The sequence below is a fragment of the Panthera onca genome, chromosome C1 (assembly GCF_046562875.1).
Source record: "Panthera onca isolate mPanOnc1 chromosome C1, mPanOnc1 haplotype 2, whole genome shotgun sequence".
NCBI classification, from domain to species: Eukaryota; Metazoa; Chordata; class Mammalia; order Carnivora; family Felidae; genus Panthera; species Panthera onca.
In genome coordinates, this window is record NC_138346.1 from 113,419,488 (window position 1) to 113,431,459 (window position 11,972).

Genomic DNA, 11,972 nt, shown 5'->3' on the forward strand with positions numbered 1-11,972 from the left:
TACAGGTCTGAAGACTGTGGATTTGAATAATTAAGTCACACCAAATATGTAGTTAGGACATTGTGGTGTCCCTAAGTCCACCATGGTAATCAACATCTCTGTCTTGCAGCTTCTGCAAGACAGGTAAAAAGTAGATATTAAAGGACAGAGACAGGGTGCACAGCTGCCCCCTGGTGAGATTTGGCTTAGGCACTGAGCAACATGTGGATGGCCTGCAATGCTGGGCAAGGCCAGATTCTTGAGTGGGGAAGAAAGAACCTGCTGGAAAGTGGAGTTGGCTTAGCAGGGGGCAGGAGGAGGAAGTGGTGGTGGAAAGAGCATGGAGTACCAACTCTGCTGGACTCGGCAAGTCAGGAATATATGTGGGTTCTTAGCCATGGTACACAGCACAATCACCCTAGGGCTTTTCTTAGAATATATGTTGGGTCCCCTCTGTAGTAACCATGGTCAGGAGGAGTCTCGCCATGTATTTGTGGATAAAATTCTCTAGGGGCTGGATATGTACTCTACTCGTTTCCAAATGAGCAAGAAAGACAGTAGCCACAGTATCCAGGAGCTGGCTAGTGTCACAGCTGGGCCCTGTTATCATCCTATGGAACATGAACAGTGTTACAGAACATCACTTTTAGGCAGAACATCACTTTACTCTGGGATAGTGATGGAGAAACACAAGAAGAAGCCCCCGTCATATTCCTGCTGGGCACAGACAGCATGTGCTTATTGTCCAGCTCACAAAGACTAACAGCCCCATGCTGGCTACTCTGAATGATAGTTGCTGCTTTACCAGTCCCAGATTTAGCCTCAGACTTGTTGTCCCTCCTGCTGGGTAAGATTTCTTAAGTCGCTCAATCACAGAATTGCCCCTGCTTCCTTCCCACATCCAGGGGAGAGCAAAGCCCTGCTTCCTTAAATCTCTCCAAACCCTCCTCACCAGGCCTAAATGCTACAGTCAGTCCTTCTAACACCACCTCACAGAGATGCAAGGAGGCATTTGCATACTTTCAGGAGTGAGGCCTCAGATGACCAAGTACCCCAGGTGGGCACAGTGCCCAGGCCTTACACCTCTCACAGAACCAGCCAGAAATGACACAGCATCAACAATGCACAGACATGCATGTCCTAAGGACCTCTTCTGCTGAGCACACAGCTGAGGAAGCCAGAATCACCTTGTCTCTTTTTTAGGCAGGGTCTCCATGCTCTCACTAACCAGCATGGTCTCTGTGCATGTGGCACCCAGAAAGGGCCTTGTTTTCAGAGTAGGAAGAGTATTCTGAGAGGCTCTGGCCAGGAGACCTTGGGCCGGTTCTGCCAGGGTAGGAGGTAGCTGATAGGTACAACTGCACTCACTGAAAGTATGACTGGATGGTTTCCCACATGAGTACAAAGCATGAAACTATCACCACACTCAAAACAACGCATGCCTCCACCACCTCCTGTCCCTCTGTCATCCCACCCTCCTGCCCCCACCTGCCCTGAACCCTGTCCCCAGGCACCACTGATGAGTTTGCTTGTCACTAGAGACTCATTAGTGTCTGGAATTTCAGATAAATGCAATTATACAGCATTGTGACTTCTTACACTTAGCCTAGCTCTCTGGAGAGTGACCCAGGCTGGTGACTGCACCAGCAGCTCATTTTCTCTGTTGCTGCATGGTATTCCATGGTGTGGATGGACCACCACTTAGCTGTTTCCCATTTTCTCACAAGCCTCAATGTCCACATGGAGGAAAACACTCCCAGGACCCTGGCTTTTCCCATCTTCTGTGTGGACCATTCTGAGGCGAGTTTCTAATAGTGTTCTCCTCTTGAACACAGACTTTGTCCCTGTATCAGGAACTGTAGCCCATGGCATCAGCATAAATAGCACCATCACGGCCCAGTAACAAGACATGGGTTTCCATTTAATTCCACTGGCTATAAGAAAAAAACCCATTTGTTTTGGGGAAGAAAAATATAAGGAGATAACTAATAGTTGTTGAGTTCTCACTCTGAGCTGCCTGAGTCCCACGCTTTCCCATGCTTTCACTATCCCAGCTAACTTCCACAACACCCCTGAGATGGACAGGTTCACATGAAGGAGCACTGAGCAATGTGAGAGAGCTGGTCCATGCTGGGGATCCATGGGTCCACCACCAACACAAGGGGACCCAGGAGGAGGGGCAGGTGCCACAGCAGGTCAGCAGGTGGCTTCCAGACCCAGAACTTGCTCCAAGAAGATCCCTTCTCAAGCTCACAGGCAAAATGTGGTCAAGGAGAGATCAATCAGCCTACTTGGTACAAACACAGATGATGCTCAAGGCACAACAAGCTGGCCTGGGTGGGATGGGTCTGTAGTGGCATCTTAATGGGGCTTACCCACATTCACTACAGTTAACATGGTGGTGTCTCCTGGGCAGGGAAGTATATGCTCCCTGCCTCGGTTATAACAGGGTGGTGTGAGGGTTAGAGGGCAATGCATGGTCTGACCTCAGCTTCTCTTTAGTCCAGCGAAGCCTCAAGAATGGCCCTGCTCTGATGGACTATACAGGTAGCTCCAGGGTCTATAGTACAGCAATTCTCAGCGAGGCTGCCCAATGGAGTCACCCATTGGTGATTAGGGCCCTGCCCTGAATTCTGCCTCACTTGGTCTGGGTATAGCCAGTGGTTCTGACATGCAACTGTGTCTGAGGAAGACTACAGCTTCAGGTAATCAGGCTGGTTTTTGCATTAGGGTTTGTGGCATGCCACACATCAGAGTAAGATGGAAAAACTGGGGATTTGAGGGAAGAGGAAACTATACTGTGTGGTTATGGGGTCTTCTAAGGACAGTGAAAACCAGAAATAGCTGTAAGAAGACCCTTAATAAAGGTACATCTAAATGAACATATGTGTGGAGGCGTGAGAGACAATTACAAGCCAGTGAACTCCTGTATCTCAGGAGGCTGAGCTGCAGCATAGAGAAGGGGCCCGAAGGGGGAGGGGAGGCATCCAGGGAAGACATACTGAAGGTGACACTGCATCCTGAGAGACAGATGGGGCCGGGAAGCTCCAAGAGGCTGGTGCAGTGAGGAGGCACCCTGAGGCAGGGCACCCTGTGAGTGTGCGGGAGCCTCCAACCAATGACCTGTGATATACCTGTGGGTCACCAGATGAGAGGGTGGAGGGCCTCACAGGCAGCACCACCCATACCCCCAAAGGGTTCAGACTAGGTAACTCAGGAGGGTTCAGTAGCCAGGCATGGGGCCAGAACTAGCAATATCACTTAAACCTCACATCCTTACAACTGGCAAGGGAGAGACTGCCCACTGTAGATATGTAAAAACCACAAAAGGACTCCCAAAAGAGCATGAGCATGCCACCCAGTTCCACCATGCAGGAGAAGCAAACAAAACATTCAGGCTCAGTAAGCCCCACATGAGACCAAGAGTAAATCCAAACCCTCCCTTGGGTCATCAAACGGTGCCTGGAATCTCACAGTTGGCTGAGTCTGCAGCAAGTAGTAGAGTGTTGTCACTGCCTACAGCTAAGGGGAGGCCAGGCACCCAGAGTTGGGGAGGCTGGGCCACCCCATGCCTGGACAGTAGGGCTAGGCTCACTTGAGTTTGGAGAGAAGGTTGCAAGAGTTCATGTCTCCAGAACCATCCACCCTGCCTGCCTACTCAGGACCTCTGGATTAAGAGGCCCTCTCACTGGCTGAGGTCTTCTGCAGTTAATTCACAGGCTACACTCACACTTCCAAAGACACACTATGCTTCAACCCCTAGCCCTTCCCTCTCAGAGTCTACAGTGTAGGGGGAGAAAACAGGACCCAGAATACGGAAGTACTCAAAGAATGTGTTGAATGGTTGAGTGGAGGTGATCTTGTCATGGTTGCCTCCCAAGTTGGCAGAGATAGCAGAGTGAGGGGCTAGAATAAAAGGTGGGAACCATGCCCCAAGGCCTCTGACTTATGGCCACAGCTGAGGATCATGACGGACAGAGTGGGAGAGCAGGCCCCAGGGAGGAGAACAGCCCTGGGTCTCTGAGTGGTGGCCGGGAGACAGCAGCTCTGGGGAGGTACTGACAGCCTCCTGGCAGGCAGCTGGTCCCCATACCTGGTCTGTCCTGTCCATCTACCCTCTCCTTTCTGCCATCCTGTGGGACAAGCTTCTTTAGGACTCAAAGGGAAGGCCTCTCCATGAACTCTCATAGGATAGGGTCTCTGTGGCCTCAGGTACCTGCTCTGACCTTTATCCAGAAAAGTTCAAACATGTGGGTGACCCACTAGCAAATGTCCCCAGGCACCTGGGGCTTACACTCCCCCATCCCCAAAGCTGGGAGGCTGAGTGAGTCTTTGTGGAACTTTCCCTTAATTGCATGCCATGAGGGGGTGTTTTCTGCTTTCCTGCCCAGCATTTGAACAGCAGCCATTATTGGGAGGAAGGAGGGGATCCTAAGAGAATTCAGACACTGGGGCCTATCCATGTCAAAAATAGAAAGAGAGCAGATATCCTCTCTTCCTACTTTTCAAACGGCAGCTCAGCTAACCTCCAGCCAGGATCTTGGAACTTGAGGACAAAGCTAAAAGTCTACAAGAGGGAGCTAGACAGTATCCTTAGTGAGGAGCCAGTAAAGTGTCCCCCAGGAGCATCCTAAGCAGCTGGCCCACCTAGAAGGACCTAATGTGCTTTGCCTCTCTGGATCCCTGTGAGCTACCCTGCACCCTGCCAAGACAGTTACTTTTTTTCACTTGACTGCAGTCCATTTCTGTCTTTTGCAACGAAGAGACTTCAGTAGTAAAGAAGCTGGTGCCAAGATGATTTTAGATAACAGACCTGTCAGGAAAGGGGAAAAGAGTGTCTGAGATTGGTTATTACACCCAATTGATGCCGAAGTCAGTGAAAGTATATTGGGAATTAAGTTATGGAACTCTGGCATCTCATTGCATGCATGGCAAACCTCTAATTAAATCAGCTGTGGCCAAATGTCCAGTAGGGGCTTTTGGGGGGAAAAGTGACTCTTAGGACAAAACCTGAGAAAAAGGCACAAAGAACTCAAGTACTATGGGGTGTACTTCTTGCTTCTAACTGTTCTGGCCAGCTTAAAGAGAGAATAACAAAGTCAAGTCTCTGAGCTCCCAGGGACTCGCTATGACAGTGTCTCTTCTCTCTGCAATCACAGGCCTGAGACATCCCTAAACCAAAGCAGTCTGAGTCCATCTATCTGTGGGTTGTTGAATTAAAAAGGCAGCTGAATGGATTGTTTCCCTGCTCCTTGAGTGAAAGAGTGTCTTTTAGGAAAAAATGGGAACCCTGGTCCTAGGAGTGGGGCTCTGTGAGGGAATTCATAAACCCATGCAGTCCTTGCTCCTCTCTCTGGCTGCTTCAAGAGCCTGTTTGCCCCTATTCTGGAAACTGAGCCCACCTCTCCTCACGTCTACCCCTTTCCCTTTCCCTGCCTGCCCTGCCCTGACTCAAAGTAGAGTCAGATCTCCGCATGGCCACGGGAACCAATCAAAGTCAAACTATGGAGGAAAGGGCTCATGTTTCAGAAAATTATGATTTTGCTAACATGTACTGGAAAGAAGCTGAGCGGGTGGGTAGAAATGGATACTGGGATTATCTGACCAAGGAGGTAAGGAAAACATTCTGGGTTGGGATAAATATATTGATATGGGAATGACCACCCATTTTGGAGTCAATGTACCAGCTCCAAGAGTCAGCCTGTGTTCCAGTAGGTGGTGTGTTGGTTAACTAAACCAACCCATGAAATGAAACTAAAAAGCCAGAAAGTCCTTGAAGGAAACCAAATATCTGAAGGAATAGAATGTTGGAATGGATTTATCAAGAGCAACCTGCTTACCATCCCCTAACTATGTCCCCTGGAGGATCAAAAAGACATGCCCTACCACCAAGGCACGAAAAACTACTTTGGCAAAGAGAATGTCAACATCTCGGAAAACTGCCATAAACACTGTTCTCCACCAGCTTGCAATGCTGATGAGAGATGCTAGTTTGGGTGGGAATTCTATAGATGGGATGGCAGGAGCTGGCATGACAAGGAAGAGAAACAGTATTTAAGTGCCAGAAGCCAAAGTAATATCAGAATTTTTTGATGCCAGGGGTTCTTTGTCATTGAATAATCAATCATGGGGCTGCCAGAACTAAAATGGATGAGCAACACCAATAGGGTCCTATTGTACTTGTGTAATATTGATTAAAAAAAATGTTACAAAGAATTAAACTAGGTCTGGTAAACAGAAGGCTCCATGAGTGCCTAGAACAGTGTCTGGCAGATAGTAGGTGTTCAATAAATGTTCACTGATTAAACTCCACTTGCCTGATTCCACTCCTCTTGCCTGATTCTCAGACTTGAAACAATAGATCCAAAGTTTCTTCAATGAGGGGTAGATAGTTACTTGCAAAATCATCCTAAGCACATACTGTGAGTCTTTGAAAGGCTCCTATACAGAAAAGTACCTAGACTTCAGGGATTACTGAAAACTGGCTGACAGCTAACACTAATTCCTGGAAGGTCAGGAAGCTCACCACCAGGAATGAGGGCCCATAAGAGGTAGGAGGCATGCCAGGTCATAAATGGGGACTTGCTGTACATCCAGCCTCTTAGCAGCCCCCTGGGATCCTGAATCTGTCTTATGGTGATTCCCCAGTTCCTGGGGGATCACCCCAGTTCCTGGGTGATTCCCCAGTTCCTGGGGGATCATAGTGAGTCCCTGGGAGCTCAGAGACATGCTCAGTTCCTGATAGAAACTCCACCCTGGTTCATTCATCCATTATGTGGAGACTTTTGTGGTAGGGAATGCTTACCAGAAGCCTCTGGAACACCCTCTCTCCTCCAAAATAGGGCATCATAAGCAATATTTAACATCTGGTGGGTAAAAAATCTCCAACCAGGGGTGGAGATCTCTACTGCATCCTTACTCAACTTCCCAGCTTGGCTTGCGCAGAATATGTGAGACCTTAAAGAATGTTGGTGCGCTGTTTTAGGCTTAATTGTGACTGGTCTATGTTGTCCTACAAATGATCTTCTTAAATGGAACAAATCTATTACACTCCTCAGCCAATGATTTGGTGAAAACTGTGCTTGTGTGTGCGTGTGTGAGTGTGTATGTTTCCCATTTTAACATATAGGAATAACAGAAGTAGGTTGCTTTCCTCAAGACAGGGACAGCAACAAAACTTCACCACCTGTCTCAGGGCTTCAGTAGCTCCCTGATTCTGTGTCACCATTTAGTTAGAAGAAACCCTGACCTTTATACCCCAAAGGACCTTATGCTGGTCTACTACATCATACCAACAGGACTTAAAGAACAGCAAGTGGCAAGGTACCCTACTGTGCACCAGAGTGTGGGACCTAAATTCCATGAAAACAGAAGGACCTTCCACGTTGGTGAAGGCTCCAGGCAGGCAGAAGTGGACAGCTGTATGGAACATTTTGGAACAGCGCTTTAAAAATAAAAGAGAGGAGCACCTGGGTGGCTTAGTTGGTTAAGTGTCTAACTCTTGATTTTGGCTCAGGTCATGATCTCACGGTTCATGAGATTGAGCCCCTTGTTGGGCTCCAGGCTGACAGCATGCAGAATCCACTTGGGATTCTCTCTCTCCCTTTGTCTCTGCCCCTCCCCTGCTCATGCACATGTGCACACTCTGTCTCTGTCTTTCTCTCTCAAAATAAATAAATTAACATTAAAAAATATAAAAGCAGGGCGCCTGGGTGGCTCAGTCGGTTAAGCTTCTGACTTCAGCTCAGGTCATGATCTCGTGGTTCATGAGTTTGAGCCCTGCATCAGGCTCTGTGCTGACAGCTCAGAGCCTGGGGCTGCTTCGGATTCTGTGTCTCCCTCTCTCTCTCTGCCCCTCCCCTGCTTACACTCTGTCTGTCTCTCTCTCTCTCTCTCAAAAATAAATAATAAACATTAAACAATTAAAAACAATTAAGAAAAATAAAAAGCAAAAGACATGTTGCTAGACATTGGCCCCCTACCATGAAGGAAGATTTCACAATGCTTGGTGGGCCTGTGGAGTTTTGAGGCAACATATTTCCTCCTTGGGTGTGCTTCTCCCATTCATTTGCTGAGTGATCCCAAAGGCAGTGAGCTTTGTGTGGGACCCACCCAAATGCAGAGTCCACCTCTGCACTGTGAGGTGTCACACCCTGTGGACCCCATAGCATAAGAGTGCCCACAGCAGAACTGGATGCTGTGTAGAGTCTGGAGCAAGTCTTACTTGGGGCCTGGGGTTTGAGGGACTGTTTTTGCCCTGGGCCTTGGTGGAGTCTATCTGTGTCTCTGCTACCAGAGTCTGACTGGGACCCAAGGATCTGAGTTTCCTAGGACAAAGCAGTGTTCTTGATCAACCAACAACCAAGTCAGTTACCCATCAAGACAGGCCCAGGACCAGGAGGGATCAGGAGGTGACTTGAGCAGGTGGTTCCCTTCACTTCCTGCACCTGTGGCCTTATAGAGCATTCTTTGTGACCAGTGTCTGAGGAAGAACATGTGTGAACTGTGTTTACAGGTGGCTCTGCAAGATATACCTGCACAGCCAGAAGTGGACTGTAATGGCATTCAGGGCCCCTCCCAAGGGTGGCTCTAAAGGACAGTAGAAAGAGAGATCCTCTGAGAGGTACATCTGATCATCATCATATGTGTACAGACAGAGGCCTGAGGTGTCTCAGCACCTCCAGGGACCTGAGGATAGGCATGGGGTCTGGGGACAAGGAGAGGTAGAAAGCCTTCTCGGAACAGGTTGGGAATGTGAGATAGTGTGCCCCTTAGAATACCTTCCCAAAGGTCCCCCTTCCAAGGAGGGTCCCAGTCAGCAGATGGGCAAGGCAGTTGCCCTGAGATATCTAGGGACCTCTTCCCCCAGCCACACCTGTCTGCTCCGTGAGTTTCTGGGTCCACTAGGCTTCTCAGATTCTGCCTGGCCAACTCCCCTCCAGGTGACCTACTGCTGCCACTGCATGGACGGGAAGGAACATGGTCCCAGGTTCACCTTTTTATAAGAACATGTACATTCTGTAATAAGATCCTTCCATCCACTCTGGAAGATGTGGAATTATCACCCACATTTTTGAAATGGGAAAATAAAACACCAAAGCAGTTAAATGACTGTCCCAAGATTGTATACCCTGTCAATGACAGAATCAGACTTCAAAGAGGGCATCTGTGTGCTCAGAACCACAACTCTGATACCAGCCGGGCTCCTATGTTCTTCTGAGGCATCTCCTGCAGTCACTAACAGAAGTGAGTACCCTGCAAGCTGAAAGACTCCATCCCTCTTCCCTGCTAAGTTTATAAACAAGTCATTATCCCTGGGGATGAGTCCACACTGGCTAAGGAACAGGCTGAGGGGAGCACTCCCGCAGGTCCAGTTCTGGGTCATCTAGCCTGCTGCTTTCCCCAGAGCTCTCAGAGTCAGAGAATTGAACCCTTTAGTCTGCACCCTGAGGACAAAGTGGCTTCTGGCTAAGCAGGGCTGCTTAGCCAGCGCCCCCCCCCCCAACCACGGACAGCCCCACTGTCTGCCCTGGGTCCACTCACAGCCCCCCACTCCTTGGGCTGTCACTCTGGCAGGACAGAGTGGCTTCCCTGCTAAGCAGGGCCACTCCCCCCACCACGGACAGCCCCACTGTCTGCCCTGGGTACACTCACAGCTGCTCCCTCCTTGGGCTGTAGCTCTGGCAGTACTCCCCTGCTTCTTTTGTACGCAGTTGCTTTGGCAGTCAGAGCCAACCCCACCCTGCCTCCCTCCCACCCACCTCCCACCTTGCTCACCTGGGGAGGTGGAGCTTGGCAATCTGCAGATGCCCCCTGCTCCCCCATCCGACAGTGCCCTGGAACCTACTGCTCACTTTGGGGCCCCCACTGGGGGCAGGGGAGGTAGAGGTACCCCAGATAAGTGGGTTCCCATGGGCCATTTGTGAACAGTCCGGGACTTTGGGCCTGGGGAGAGTCAGGTTCCTGTTCCCCTCCTCCTGCTTAGACACACCTTCCTCAAAATGGTGCCCCAACTTTGTTGGTCCCCTCCCTCGTACCCTTGGGAACCCTCAGCTGAGGTAATAACAATATCAAACACTTCTGGGCGCCCACTGGCTGAGGCACAAGCCAGTGCTTCCTGGAATCGGCCGTCCTGCGCCGAGGGGCCTAGGCTGCCGAGTGCCCCGCGTGCGGAAGGCCAGTAGGTGTCCAGGAGGCCGGCACCCGGCGGTCGCCCTCGCCGAGGACGGTCCAGGCAAGCCTGTGACACAGTGCCTCTCCTTCCCTGTGGTTGGGGCAGCCACACTCTCTGAACACCGGTCGGCACGTTGGAAAGCTGGGGGCGGCCAGGCGCGCCCAGGGTGCCTGCACCCACCCAGTGCCCAGCAGCCAGCCCAGGGCGCAGCGCGGGGCTCCCGCTCTCCCCGCGCGCGACCAGACGCCGCCTCTCACCTTGAAGAAGCTCCGGAGGAAGTGCACGACGCTGAGCATGGTGGCCCCGCGGAGCCGGGGCCCCGGAGCCCGCCGGCAGGACCCGCAGCCGAGCGGCAGAACCTGCGCTCCCGGAACGCCAGCCCCCGCCCCGCCCCGGCGCTTGCCCCGGGCCGGCCGACACGCCCCGCCTCCCCGCGCCCGGCCACTCCGGGCACTTGCGGGTCTCCCGGGACGTTCCCGGGCGCCCGCCCCGCCCGCTCCCGTCCCGAGACTAGGAGCCATCGGCGGCGACGCGGCCCAGGGGCCCCAGGGAACAGCCCCACCGCCCCCCCCGCGGGGTTCCTGCGCTTGCGGGGAGCCTCGGAGCGCTCTCTAAGAAGGAGCGGGCGAACTGGCGCCGTCCGCTTCTGCCCCGACGCGGCACAGTTGCGCGTCGCGCCGAGTCCCGGGCCTGTACGCCATACCCTCGTCTTGAGACTTTGCCCCCACTCCCGGGCAGGGGAGGCCTCTCTTTCTGCCTGAGAGCTTTGCTTTTCAGTCTTTGAGAGCCTGCAGAGCATTTGCCCGAGGTTCTCATTTACCATGTGAGGAAACTGAGTCCCAGACAGACTCAGCAACATGTGTGAGCTCACGTATCTGACGAGCGCTGAGGATGAGCTAGAATCCCCAGGACTAATTCTTGCTCAAGAATTCACTCTAGCTCCTCTCCCTGCCGTTCCAGTCGCGTCCCTGCAGGGAGGGTATAAGTTGGGAATCGTCCCTCAGGGGCAAAGGGAAGTCCTCGCTGTTTTCTTTGTGGGGCTTTAGGTCAGGAGGCCTGTCCAAGAGACACTCCCACGGGCCACTAGAACCACAAGATTTTTATGAACCAACTAAAATGTTTTAATTTTAATTGCTTTTAAAAACAAAAGAACTTGAGTAAAATAATAGTAATAATATCCAGCCTGGATTATATTCATCTTTATACAAACACAGTTGTAAAAAATATATTTAAAATCATATCTATATCTATATATCTGTATCTGTATCTATATATATTTATTCTAAAAGAGACCCAAGAAGGAAAAGTGCCAAGGGCCCATGGGTGTCATACTGTACTCCTGCTCCAAATCTACCATTTCTGTACCATTTCTGGGATCCAGAGCCTCATGGCCGGGGGGGGGTAGCATCTGACCAGACTGGCTTTGCATATTCCTGCAGGCCTCCCCAATTTCTGGCCCCTTTGATTACTATTTCTGACCAGCAGCACATGTCCAGTGTTTCTTGGCAGAGTAGTTTCTCCCCCACATCCAGCCTACTTCTGCTTCTTCCCAGACCTTCAGAGCAGCCAGACCAGAGCAGAAAGTCCTGGATCCCAAACCTTACTCTTCATTGCCTAGGGTCCATGCTCAACCCACTGAGCCACTCAGGTGCCACCTTAGTATTTACATTTTAATAGGTTCCCAAGTGACGCTGTTGCTGCTGCTGATCTTGGGACTTCATTCAGAGAATCCCTGGACCAGGAACTGGGGTCTGGACCAGTCTCAGAGTTTAACAGAGAGACATACCCCAGGTCAGATAATAGCTATCCTAACAGTTCC

At 51.0% G+C, this 11,972-nt stretch overlaps 1 protein-coding gene across 3 annotated transcripts in view; it reads right to left on the reverse strand.

The window, feature by feature from the left end:
- ARHGEF4 (Rho guanine nucleotide exchange factor 4) overlaps positions 1 to 10,534 on the reverse strand; it is a 260,980-nt gene extending 250,446 nt beyond the window's left edge. For all 3 annotated transcript variants that reach the window (XM_060623854.2, XM_060623853.2, XM_060623852.2), the window contains exon 1: positions 10,411 to 10,534. In XM_060623854.2, the coding sequence (XP_060479837.2) occupies positions 10,411 to 10,449 (39 nt within the window). In that variant the 5' untranslated portion in view covers positions 10,450 to 10,534. The remainder of the gene's footprint in view (positions 1 to 10,410) is intronic.
- Between the last annotated feature and the right edge of the window lie 1,438 nt (positions 10,535 to 11,972).